Source organism: Strix uralensis, chromosome 21 (assembly GCF_047716275.1).
Source record: "Strix uralensis isolate ZFMK-TIS-50842 chromosome 21, bStrUra1, whole genome shotgun sequence".
NCBI classification, from domain to species: Eukaryota; Metazoa; Chordata; class Aves; order Strigiformes; family Strigidae; genus Strix; species Strix uralensis.
In genome coordinates, this window is record NC_133992.1 from 11,127,823 (window position 1) to 11,141,401 (window position 13,579).

Here is a 13,579-nt window from a genome sequence, read left to right on the forward strand (position 1 = left end):
CCGGGCGGGCGCTCACCTCCCTCCAGCGGAGCTGCCGCAGGCTGATCTTCAGCGCCTCTAGCGAGGTCTTGGCCTTGGAGCTGTCCACCGTGACGCGGGGCCGCCGGGCGGCGCAGCCCCCCTCCTCCCCTCCGCGCCGCCCCGGGGCCCGCCGCCCCCTGCCCCGCGCCGCCCGCCCGGACGGGCCCTGCGGGCCGGCACCGTGGTGGTCCCGCTCCCGCTCGGCCGCGGCGGGCGGCGGGGGCGCCCCTTCCCCCGGGGGCGCCCCGGCGGACTGGCCGCCCTGCGGCTCCTCCGCGGGGAGGGCCGGGGACCCCGGGGGCTCCTCCGCCTCCCGGGCCGGGGCGCAGCCCGGCGGCGGGGCCCCGGCCGGCTCCATCCCGCGGCGCGTTGCCTCGGCCCGGCCGCCGCCCCCGCTCCCCGCCCGTTGCCATGAGAGCGGAGCGGCGGACGGGGCGCGAGAGGGGCCAATCGGCGTGAGGCGGGGACGGCGTTCGCCCCGCCCCGTCGGCAATGACGTACTGTAGCCGCCTCGGCCATTTTGGGAGCTGGCATGGGTCGCCGGCCTCTTCCGGGGAGGCCATTTCGGAAAGGCGCGGCCCGGGGCGGGGCGGCCATCTTGGAAGCGGGCGGCGCCGGGCGGGAGATCAGCCCCGTACGGCCCCCGCCTCAGGCCGGGCGTGTGGATCTGGCAGTGTCTGCCAGCCGTTGCCTTTGCTACCGAACCCCCTGCCCGCGTGGCTTAGAAATTAAACCCGTTCCTTTATCATGTGGTGGAGTGATTTTCACGTGAGGCAGGGGGACCCGGTGCCGTGACTCTGAGACAAGCCCCCCTCCTCTACCTCAGACCGACACCATGGTTTAGCTCTTAAGTTTCCTCACCCTTGTCCAGTAACAACCAGCTTGGTGTTCTGGACTAATGTCCACTGTATAGCCTGATTAGTTTCTGTATTTTCTTGAATTATTTTTAATCAAAAGCCACTTGGCCCACACTGGGCCATGCAGCTGGCAAAGTGGCGCTGGGCCTCTCGCTCTGAGGGGGAGCGTGGGGAATGTTGGCTGAAGGGCCCTTTGGCCCTAAACTCTCTGTGCTGGAAATGTCTCCCAAGACGGGTGTTTCCACGGTCTATTTAGCGCTGCACAGTTTTAGCTGAATACTATGCTGCGAGAGTCACCTTAATCTCTGGATTTTCAATACATTCTTACACGGCCTGAGCCAGTCAAACACACAGCAAGAAAATACAAAAAACCGTTTTACAATAGCGATAACAGAACGAATAGTCTTACCAGTTTTACATGAATCCCTCACGGCATTAGTTCAGAGGCTATGAGAATATATGAGAACCGGCTGTTGTCTGAAGGGCAGCAAAAACCCGCGATTTAGGGAATTTAGCAAGTGCAGGGCAGCAGCGGCAGCGCGGGCAGGCGGTGGCGCTGCACCCTGGGAAATCCCGCCCGGCTGCGAGGGACTGCGGGTTTAGATGCAAGACTTGGGAAGGGGAAAAAAAAGAGAGGAATAATCAGGATTCTGTGTGAGGGAGCTGTCACTAGAGTCGTGCTCCTGATACGGAGCAGGACTGAAACAGGACGTCAGAAGAAATCGTTAAAATGGAAGAAAAATTTAAATAAATGCAGCAAAATTGTAGGACTTCCAGTTAGCTGCGAGTTAAAATAAAAAGACTTAAGCTGCTGACTGTGGAACTCCTCAGACCAGGAGGAGATTGGAATGTTATCTTTTACCCTGCTAGATCAGGTTTTAGGAACATCTGGATTAATATCTCATTTTCACCTCACATGGTCCCTGGTATTTTATAGAAGCCAAGACATGAGATACAATGTGCCAGCAACGGTGATTCCGTACGCGTGGACCCTTTTCCACAAGTCAGCAGACATTTCTAAAGAAAGCTTAATTGCCACGATACTGTCTTATTTCAACAGCAAACTAGAGCTTCACCTCACTCTTTTTTAGTGCATCATCTATCTTCTGCCATTTACCCTTGCAGGCAACAAAGAAACTAATTAATTAATTAATTACAGAGTTGTGTCTTACAGTGTGAAGTAACCAGGAAGACTAAGGTCACGTAGCTCGCACTTGGTTGCTCTCAGGTGCTATTAAGTGATGTGCATTATTCTTTAATAGGTGTGACAATTCTTAATTAAAAACTTGGGAGCGTTTCCCTATGCCAGCAGGAGCTCAGAGGGGCCTGTCACTTTGGAAAGGCTGATCTGTCCAGGTGGGTCTTTTCTGTGTCCTTCATTGAAGGTCACATCCTGGTTGTCTCACCAACCAGCACCAGATGTTGGTGACTGCCAACTGGTGTGTAATTTTAAATGGTGACCTGGCTCTGTCTCTTATTTTACTGCCAAGCCCCCAGATGAACATTTTTTAACATATATTAGAAGATTTATCCTCGCCAATGTCACAAGTGCTGAAGGAAAAGCCAGGGAAATAGTTAAGATGGGCCAAGGCATTAACAGGCTTTGGAGCATGGGAAATACCAAACAAAATGATTGCAAAGGGGAAATATTTTTATATCTAATTATGACATATGCACATTTCTTATAGGCCAATAACACACTAGTTGTTTCTCTACCAGAGAGGCTGTAATCTATCAGATACCTGGTTTGCACTGTATTGTATGGATAAAACCTTCATTTCATGTTGAGATAAATAGAGATGGTCTGTAGTGTGCAGCATGAAGTCAGACTGTACATGGTATTCAGGTACTGCAAGGTAGGGGAGTAAAGTATAGGTTGAGTAGTAATAAGGTAGCAAGTTAATGCAGAAGGAGAGTGTATCCTGCTGAATACTGCAAGTTGGATCTAGCAGCAGGAGAGAAATATGAAACTTTAGATCATCTGTCCCCTCTGAGGAGAAGGGAAATTGAAAGTCACTGTGTGCTCTTAAAACACAAGCTTATTTCCCGAGACCCTTGCTCAGAGGGAGTTGTTGGTAAGAACAAATTGTTACTATCTGGTGATAATGTAGTGGTTTAAACCCGGTCAGCAGCCAAACACCACGCAGCTGCTCACTCATCCTCCTCCACCCCTGGGGAATGGGGGAGAGAGTTGGAGGGATAAGGGTAAGGAGACTTGTAGGCTGAGATAGAAACAATTTAATAATTGAAATAAAATTAAAATAATAATTGTAATAGTAATAATAGAAAATACAAGTGAGTAATGCACAATGTGATTGCTCACCACCCCCTGACCAACGCCCAGCCTGTTCCCGGCTAGTGACCCCAGAAAAGAGAGAATCCTGAAACCACAATCCTGGAAGCGAGAGTGAGCTTCCTGATCAACCCTCCTCTATACACTGAGCATGACGTTACATGATATGGAATATTTTATTGGCCAATTTGGGTCCGTTGCTCTGGCTGTGCTCCCTCCCAGATTCTCATGCACCTGCACACTGGCAGGATAAGGGAAGTTGAAAAGTCTGTGATTTCTTAGCAACAACTAAAAACATCAGTGTATTATCAACATTCTTCTCATATCAAGTCCCATACTGAATACAAAACACAGCACTGTTCTAGCTACTAAGAACGGAGAAAAAAATTAGGTCCATCCCATCCAAAACCAAGGCAGATAACAAGTAAACAAGAATGTGTATCCTGTCTAGGAGAACTGTACATCTGTAAGACTGTGCTGGGAAAAATATCAATGATTTTTTGTTTCTGAATCATCTTCCAGTGTCAGTGATGGTATTCGTCAGCAGGACAGAACAAAGTGTGCTCTCCTACACAGGAGGGAATTTGGCAGAGAATTGGTATAGGTGTACATTTATCAGCACAGCATCACATACCTTCAAGAGATACTTCAGTTCCAATCTCACAGTATTTTGGCCTTGTAAGAGATTGATCTGACTCCTAATGTAATGTCCCTGTACTTTTATTAGTTAAATTCAGGATATCAAATATAACAGAGGTGCTAATCTAATTTTATGGGAATGGGGAAGGACACTGTTTGATTGTACAGTGTTTTACTTATCTCTTAGGCCAACAACTTCATTCTCATTTATCCTAAATCATAACTTACTGAGTCATTATACCATGACATGCTTAACCTGATGTTTGTGTGTGCAAATACACACCTCGCCCTGATGTGCATAGGTAGTCGTCAGATCCAAGGATGAGTCTGGTAATAAAGCACTTTTACAGATGCAGCCCACTGATGGGTAACATTTGGAGTATCAGTGCAGAGATCAGCCCGTTTCCCTGAACTGTGCTAGCAGGTACTCTGCATGTATTTGCAGGAATATTCTCCCTGAAAACCTAATTCTAAGAATTACCCTTTCCCAGACAGTAAATTGAACAGTTTTGAGTTTCACATCTTGATAATGTACTGATCCAAGCAACTCATACTGAAGGTGAACTGTACTGCCAACTTGTGGCATACAGAATTCATGAGTTAGACATGCAAACACATCAAGCTTATGAGTTTAATAAGTAACATTTTTCTTAAATAATAAATTTTACTTCTTCTAGTAGGCTTTTTGGCTGCTGAGTTTGGATCAAAATTTCTAGCTTTTATCTAGCATCATAAGGACAATAAATGTATTCTTTTCTATATTTTTCTTTTTTGTTTTAAAGATAGCCATGAAAAGGAAACATTAAGTAGCGTGTAATTTGCAAAAAGAGTCACAGAATCATAGAATGGGTTGCATTGGGAAGGGACCTTAAAGATCATCTAGTTCCAACACCCCTGCCATGGGCAGGGACACCTTCCACAGCATACAATCTTTTTAAAATATCATATAAAACTGGCCTCCTGCCAATGGCAAAATAAGAGTTATTTGCACAAATACTTTAATGTACCATTTTGAAATAGAGCACATTCCTCGAGCTATTATTTAAAAAAAAAAAAAAAAGTTACTTATTAAGAACTGTCCGTCTGTGCCTGAAGTTAATAGTTCCTTTTGAAGTGATGGTGAGTTGTTTCTGTCAGTTGTACTTTCACAAATCAATAAGAAAGCATTGCTTTATAAAATGAAAAGTCAGAAGAAAACATATCTAGTAAACAGACTCCACTTGGAAGATGTCAGTGGTGGTGTTATGATTCAGATTGGGTTTAAATCTGTAAACACCAACCTATGCTTCCAAAGTTTATGTTAGACCACTGAAGATTTGTGGTTGACCTACATATACAAACAAAACATTTGCTGCATACTTGGGGTGGGGGGATTTCCACGATAGAAGATGATGAAAATATGCATAATTGTAGATGACATTTTTCATTCCCGAGTCCTGTTGCACAGAACTGTGGAACTGGCCATGCATGAAAGAGGCTTGCAATTCTAACGGGCGGATTGCCTGGCTGTGCTAAGCCGAACCTTCGAGACATTAAGCTCCTGTTTCTTCTGGAGCAACACAAATCTGGTACAATCGTCTAACCAAGCAGACCCTGTACCTGCAGAGGACACAGTATAACACTGACTGCGGGGGCTGAAACAATGAGAGTTTCACATGCCACATCTGAGTTCATATCATGTGGCAGCCTCAGAGACTCACTTAAAGATTTTGCTTGCGAGTTTTCTCTGTTTTCTTCAAATCCCAAATACAACTGAGGGTAACATCACACAACATCAGTCAACAGTACCTAATTTATCTATTCTTGCCTCCCTATTTCATCACACAGCAGCATTTACAGGACATGGTGCCCCCAGGCTTACCTAGTTAAACAAAGATTTTAGTTTATCACCTAGTGATCGTGAGCGAGTTATCTGATATAAAGCAAACAAGAGGAACTGCAGGTCAAAACACATTTCTGAACTACTTCATCCATCTTTATTTTGATAATTTACCTATACAGAGAAGTCCAGATTTGACAACGGTTGAGGTTTTTTATTTGTTCCCATTTTTTCTGTTAAACTGAAGCTCAAGATCAATTCATTTAAATGAAGGTTGGGCAGTTACATAGCGGGGAATATAAATCTTTACCTCCCTTTGCTTCCAGATCTTTTTTTCACTAGGGGAGAGCACAGCTTCCTAGAACGACAGAGGGAAAAACACATATGTAACCCTCTGACCTTGCAGTAGCTTCATATGACAATGTTTCACGGTTGTGGAGAACTCCTGACATGCTGTTCCCCTTATGTCTGCATCTCTTGATCACCGACTATCTTAAGATACCAAGAAAAGCCAACAGATTTTGCTGTGTACTAATACTGCTTAATTCTGCTTCCTTAAGTAAAGAAAGCAATTGTAAGGGAAATAGAATGTGTCTGAAATTTTGGAAATCCAACTGCAATACACAATTTTTTGCCTCTGCTAGCAAAGCACGTTATTCCCATAATATGCTGTCCTCCCCTTCCCCCACATCAGCTCATCCTGCTCTGTAGGAGGAGGGGACAGAAGCTGGTTGTTCGTATTATGCATAAAACCAACTCCCTAACTCTTAAATGACTATTATATATAACCGAGAGAAAATCCAAAGCCACTGAAATTAGGGAAGGGTTTTATTGCTTTGATGCACGCCCCAGATGATTCACCTGTATTCATCTTTCTGTCCTATAAAGCCATCGGTAAGTCAGTTAAGTCCCTTTGGTCTTAATTGATGAAACTTTATGGCAGTAACTATGAATCAGGCATACTTTGCTTCATTCTGCCACTTTATTAAATGCGTACAGAGAAATGCTGCTTTCAAGCAAATATGTCCTGGAGAACAGCAAGTGAATTCAGCTGCTAAATCCCAAAGGGATGTCCACGGGTGCACTGCAAGTCTGCTAGGAGGATAATACACTTTGCTCTAAAAATTGCACCAGCACAAATACATATTAATAACGTTGATAAAGTTGCATGACAAAACCAAATCTGCTAAGATAGTAAGCGTGCAGAGATCTCTCAGATCTCACAAGTGTGATATGGAAGTGATTTCCTGTAGCGGAGGTTTTGTCTGCCATTACTGGATGTCTGTCTGGTTGTTCTTGCTATGTCACATCTTATTTATCATTTAAAATCTTCGCAGCTCTGCTGTGCAGAAGTAAGTGCTTAAAATGGTTAGCAGAAGGGTGGAAAATTCCTTGGCATTAATACCAGGTCTCCTTTGGAAAGCATGCAGTGCCTCTGCAACTCCTTTATCTGAGTTGTGAAGGTGGGTTTGGAAGAAACCTGACAGGATCAGATGGGAGCAACAGCTACCTTCCCTGCAAACCAGCTGACGAAACGATTAAAGAGCACCCTGCGTATAATACCCTCTGCCTGATTTACACCACATTTGAGGTGTCTTCAAAAAATTAAGCTATATAGGAAGAGGGATTTCCATGCAGAGTAAATGTCAACGCAGACAGAAATGTGCATCCATGTGAGAGAAAGAGCAGGAAAGAAATCTTGGTAGCCCGCGCCTGAAAAAGAAAGCCGATATAAACCTGTTCTCTGCAAAAACACTTGAAGCTCTGAGCCAAGAAGCTGTCTTTGGTGCTTCACTCCTACTGTGTTCAGAGAAATGGGACTTTCTATGTGTGCTTTGCACATCAAAGGAACAACTAGCTCAGTACCTCCATCTTATGCAAACACCCACTATGAAGTTTGGCTGACTGTTCACATCAAGAAGGGGTAATGCTAGCAGGGGTTTGTTTATACTAAATCTGTGATGATGCACTGTGTAACTTTTAATTCCACTTATTTGCCCAGTTTTATTATCCAGAAGAAAAGGCATATAGCTTTCTTACCTGCAACAGAGTCAAAGAATTTTCTTTGCCCAACTGTAAAGTTAACAGCTTTAAGTTTAGCAGCCTTCAAACTCAATTCTCAAACACAGATCCAAACCATTAACCTTAGAAGAGCTAAGCCCTACAAAAAGTTCACAGAAGTTAATGAACATGGAATATTAAACACCTCCATTCAATAGTGATCTAACACAATCTGGCACTGCAAGCTTTATTAAATCACAGTTCCTCAGCGTTCCCATGAGATGTTTCTTTCCCCCTACCCAAAGGATTTTATAATCTGTGGGATACTGGAGAGCACCAGAACAGAAATAAAAAGACCATTCTTCTTATTTCATCCTGTTCTTTCTATCAGATTAAAAAATGTAACTATCCCAAGCAAAGTCCATAATGCTCCCACTTATATAGGAATGCTCTTTCGGCAATGTGAGGGTAACAAGGAGAAACTTTCAGCAGCTCAGCACCATGACAGGTTCATGCATGCCTCAGTTAAAATGCAGGATTGCAGAATCAATGTAGAGACTCACCAGTAGTGGCTGTGTTAGGTTTTTTTCCCTTACTAGTTGAGCTTTGCTGGCGTTAGCATCAAAGGAAGCATAAGCATAGGCTGACTGGGTGGCATCTCCTCCTCTATGGGCTTAGGAGAACCAAAGGACTGAATCTTGCTCAATCAGTCCAAGGGCATTTGCACACAGAATCTAGGTTATTCATTCAGGTCAACAGATATTTTTTAAATCAAGATTCGTACAAGATAAGAAAAGTGCCATGAAATGTTAAGTACACTAGATAACAGCATAAGATCACACAAAAAATCACCAACAAAGAACTAAACCGATGCATCTGCAGGCGAGATGGGTATCTAGAGTCACATACTGGGCAGAAACCAATTTATGCATTTACATACCTGAAACAAAACCTATTTTCAGTTATGCTGTATAAAAGAGGGATTAGCAAAAACATAATATTTAAATGAGAGGGTAATGCAACATTATAGCTTGGAAGAAAGAAAAAGAAACCTGTCTGAGAACAGAAAAACTTAGCAAAGACAGGAGGCTGACCACAGAATCCACCCCAGCACGAGTGCCAGAATGAGCTGCTAATACCACAAAATACTTGAACATGTAGGCTCACAGTCAGTGAACCCATATTAATTCTTTGGACTTTTTCTCCCTCTCTTAATTGTAAGTTTCTGGATTTTTGGCTCTTGCCCATCTCCCACTGACTTACAAGTACTCAGAGATGCCAAGAAACTGAGAATGATTACAGTCCCGAGATGGAGACAGGGAGTTGTACACTGTCTGCCTGTGGCCAAAATTTTCTCTCTTGCTAACGTGAAAGCCACATAAAAGGTGGTGTCCAACAACGTTCAAGCATCTGCCTGGGGAGTTACTTGTATGACAAAAAGTTACAACTGATCACTCAAAAATTAATTCTTGGGAACCCAGAGATCAGTTGGAGAACATAGAAGCCTCCACCCCTTGGATTCTCCATTCTTCCCATTTCTGATCATTCCTGTAAAGAGCAAAGAGGGCGGCTGTACGAACAGTCAGAAGACACGTCTTGGGCCTTCCCATCACAGCTGTGCGTGTGCCGCTGCCTGCCGAGAGCTCGGGCACGTCGGGCGTCCCAGAGCGGCTCACCCACGCCAGTGGCGCCTCACCGCCGAGACGACGCGGGAGGGAAAGCGCCCCGGGTGCACGGGTACAGCGGTGACATCCCGTGCCCACAGCTGGGATCCTGAGGGTAGATTGAGTCGGTCAGTGGACACCAACTGTGCGACAGGCTTCTGGTAGAGGGCATGTACTAATTACTAACAGAGCTGTCAGTCACATTAACACTGGACATATATGATGGTGTTAGCCTACCATTCTTGTGCAGGAGCTGCAGTGAGATCCCGGATCATTGTGGACACTGTCTTTTTAGAATTTCTAACACAGGAAATAGAGCAGGTGCTGCTGATGTGATACAGCGTGACTTACACTGTCCAAAAAAGCAAACAATTGGGTTAAAGATGAGACCATCCGTAACCCCTGCTCTCAGGAGCACGGTGCTGCAGCTCACCACCAAGGCACCACCACCCACTCCGAGGCGTGCTCAGGACACCTCGCTACACATTTACAGCTCCAAACTGGGGTTTGGTGGTTTTGTGTCCTCGGAGGTTATGACACGGTATTTCTCCTCTGTATTAAAACGGCACCACCAGGCCAGGACAGCCCCGGACACGCAGAACGGCAAAACCTCCACACGCCCAAATTCAACACGGTGCTTCGGGTGTTTATTAAGCCTCCAGAGACGACTTGGCGAAACAAAACCCGCCTCCCAGATTCAGGGAGCTCTGCTCCTTCCGGAGGGCCGAGGCCAGCTCTCACCGGTGGCCAACGCTCAAGCCGGGATGGCCACAGCGAAGGCGCCGACCAGGCCCGGAGCGGGGGGTGGCCGCTCTTCGGCAGCCGGGGCAGGGTCGGGGGTGCGGGAACCCCCCGCGCTGCTGCAGCCGGGCGCGGCCTCGGCCAGGCGCTGCCTTTCCCCGGAGCCCCCGGGCCGCGGGTCCCGGCGGGGCCGGCCGAGGCGGGGCGGCCGCGGGCAGGGCGGGCTCCCACCGCCCCCCGCATCACATGAGGGAACTTCGGGCCAATGGCGCCGCGGCGAGGGCCGGGGCCCCGCTCGCACCCGCGGACGCTCATTCAAAACGCGGCCGGGCTCGGGCACCGCCAGCCCCGTACCCCTGCCCCGGCTCCGCGGGGCCGGGCGCTGCCGGCGGGGATGCCCGGCGGGGCCGCGGCCTGAGGCGGCCGCCCGCCCGCCGCCATGCCGGTGAAGAACCGGTACAACCTGGTGGACGATGGCTGCGACTCCCGCGTCCCGCTGCACAACGAGGAGGCCTTCCAGCACGGCATCCACTTCCAGGCCAAGGTGAGCCCCGGCCGCGCTCCCCACAGCCCCGGGCGGCGGCGGGCCCGGCGCCTCGCCCGGGGAGGGGATGGCACTGCAGGACCCCCCCCAGCCAGTCAGAGCCCCTCGCCCCTGCCAGGCTCCGGGGGGCTTTGGCAGAGGCTTCCCCAGGCCGGTTCCCCCCGCAGCGCCGGGCCCTCTTTGCCCTCGCCTGTTGCAGACCAGCCCTGGGCACAGCTGCCCCCGGCAGGGCATGTGCTGGCCACAGGGCCAGTGGCCACAGGGCCTATGGCACTGTGGGGTCGAGGCCGGGGCTCGCTGTGCCCGCTCCAGCCTTGCCCATGGTGTATTTCTTCAGCCCTGCAAGTGCCCCTAGCCCATGCGACTCTGCCGGATCTAAGGAGGTCTAAAGAAAACACCGAAAACCCGATGAAAGCCTTACATTTAACGATCACAATCAAACAGGTTCTTGCTCTTTTCCTAGTATTTTTTCAGCTGTTTAATCCTTAGAAGCCACCTTGTGTGCTTCATTTGAGAACTGATCTGGAAAGACCCCTCTTGCCAGCGCCATGGGGACTGTCGGTGCCCGATGCACGTGCACGTCCTTGCTCGATCTGGTGCCTGTCCTGTCCCCCGCCGGGCAGGACCCCGTTCCTGCCGCAGTGAGGGCACAGCTCTCCATTCCCCTGGAAACCAGCAGACTGTTACGTGCTGCTTAAAACCATGTTAGTGCCTTATTCCATCTGACCTGTTCCCCACGTGAAAAGCTGGGCAGGCAACATCTTCGTTTAAATGCGTGCAGTCTTCAGGTGTCGGAAGGAAATACCGATATTGTCAGAAATTTCGTATTGATCATGAAAACAGTCTGGCAGCACAGCATCACTCTTAGAAAGTGACTCCATTGGAATTGACATTCTGTAGACAGCGCAGGGAATGGGTTTATAATTCAGCTGACAAGAAGAATTACATTTTGCTGGAGCAACTGTAGGGTTCCCTTCCCCTCTTTGCAGGTGGCCTAATACAGATTAGAAATGGAATTCACGCCTGCTGTCTCCTGAGCTGGAAAGAAGGGGCATATATATTCAAATAAAGCTTTGAAATGCGGATTTTGTGCATTTTGGTTTTTCTGCTAAAAGAGCTGTAAGATTTAAGATGGATCTGAATAGACAGTTAATCACATATTTTTAAAATCTGTCTCTTCCTTACAGGAGAAAAGGAATTAATCTTTGATTTCTTTTTTTAAATTAACATTTTCTATGCCACAGACTGTGCTGAGGAGAAGAAAAATCCTTATTTTGATTTTTTTAAAAGATGTAAAGCAACTGTACCTTTAATTGAGTGAAATGGGCTTCTTCAGATTGACAGCTTCAGGCATCCAGAGCTATTTGGAGAGTGGATAACACACTGTTAAGATGTGTGGGTCTGAGATGGGGTTTGCATTACCTTAGTAACGTGCTTACTCGGTTCTGCTCTAAAGTCTGTCTCTTCCAATTAGGACACTCATTGTGGCACAACAGTCAGCTGCAACCCTGACAATGACAAGGCTGTAACTGCCTGCCAGGTGTCTCGCACCAGGCAATCTTACTGACCACATTTAGTCCCTAATCTCTACATACCAAACTGTCTTACTTGCCCTATAATCTTCAGGGACAAACTTCACGAGGTCAATACCGGGAGCTGCTTGTGGAAAGGTGGCTGTTTCTGCAGAGCTCTGTGAGCTGGCAGGGCTCTGCGTGGGAGCACAAGTACCCAAACTCTGCGGGAAGGCCAAAGCAGGGAGTTTGGGAGAATCTCTTCTGGCTCAGCAGTCACCAGCTCTCCTTTTGCCCCCACCTATTAATTTATCTTTGGTAGCATGGCCCGTTCCCCACTGCAGCTCTGTTGTTCACAGACAAAAGGCCAGCCGGCTGCGCTGAATTACTCCGGATTACCTGTGACTGTACTGACAGCCACCACAGGGCAGGGAAGGAGATGCCTGCAAACCAAAGAGACCACAGATCTGCAGCGATACGGATGTGCCCTCGCCACCAGCACAGAGGGAAATCCTGGCTCTATCGCTCCCTTCCCTGCTGCCCTCAAGCTCTCATGGTCTGTGTGGTTTGACTCTGCTGTGGTTTACCAAAGGCTATAGCTGAACTTAACTGCTCTTAAAAATGCCATTTTGCAAAGGCATTTACAGAAGCATCAGAAAAGCCAGATGACCTTTCAGATTGCTTGTGGTGTTTATTTCAAGGCAGGTGAAAGAGCAGTAAATACTGAGCCAGGAGAACTCATCTCTGAAAGCCCTATCAAGTAGAAGTTTTCCAAGATAAAACCCATTGCAAGCGTTACAGTAGAGAAATAAAACCAGAACTATGTCAGTAACAGTGATAGCTATGGGGCTGCTCTTGGGGAATTGTTTTGTCTCTGTTCATATGTATATTATCACCTTGAATATTTGCATGGGCCTCCTGATTAGCTGCCCCTTCTCCTTCCCTCTCTACAGGGGAACAACTTCCAAAAAAAAAAAATCCCAAAACCCCACAACTTGAAACCACACACTCAAAAACCAGATGCAATTCATGAACCAAATGCTCTTGAGAGGGTAACTAAGCTTTGTAAACTGCCCTCTGCTCCCCTCACTAACCTGCCTGCGACAGCTGTGCAGAGATGGGCTGTGTGGCACTGAGGAAGCCAACAGACCCTGCTGGGAACCTGCCAGCACTGAGTCCAGCACCCTGCCCTTGGCTCCAGAGCCACAGCACCGCACCCAGCAACAACCCGTGCTGGCGGAACGCTGGCATTTCTCATCAGGCCACTCGCCCTCTCACTCAGATGGCATTTTTCTTGCTCTCACCAACATGCCCTGGACGTGCAAGTTGTTCCTCAGAGCTGTGAGCCACAGCGCTGCACAACTTTAAAGGCCTTTTGTTCCACGTGCAAGGTGACTGTCCAGAACACTGCATGTTTTCCTCATTCCTAAGGCTGAGCTGGCAGCTTTGTGCCTCCTCCGCTTGCCAGTGATGCGGGCAGCACTCCCTC

At 47.8% G+C, this 13,579-nt stretch overlaps 2 protein-coding genes across 5 annotated transcripts in view; one reads left to right on the forward strand and one right to left on the reverse strand.

Moving 5' to 3' along the window:
• Positions 1 to 389, reverse strand: part of TTLL11 (tubulin tyrosine ligase like 11) — a 51,479-nt gene extending 51,090 nt beyond the window's left edge. For 3 of the 4 annotated variants that reach the window (XM_074891071.1, XM_074891070.1, XM_074891069.1), the window contains exon 1: positions 17 to 389. In XM_074891071.1, the coding sequence (XP_074747172.1) occupies positions 17 to 379 (363 nt within the window). In that variant the 5' untranslated portion in view covers positions 380 to 389. The remainder of the gene's footprint in view (positions 1 to 16) is intronic. The other variant, XM_074891072.1, reaches the window with a different exon arrangement.
• A 9,978-nt stretch (positions 390 to 10,367) lies between these two features.
• The window catches only part of LOC141953124 (carboxyl-terminal PDZ ligand of neuronal nitric oxide synthase protein-like), a 37,895-nt gene continuing 34,683 nt past the window's right edge, over positions 10,368 to 13,579 (forward strand). Inside the window, exon 1 of the mRNA XM_074891438.1 lies at positions 10,368 to 10,579. Within this exon, the coding sequence (XP_074747539.1) occupies positions 10,475 to 10,579 (105 nt within the window). The 5' untranslated portion in view covers positions 10,368 to 10,474. The remainder of the gene's footprint in view (positions 10,580 to 13,579) is intronic.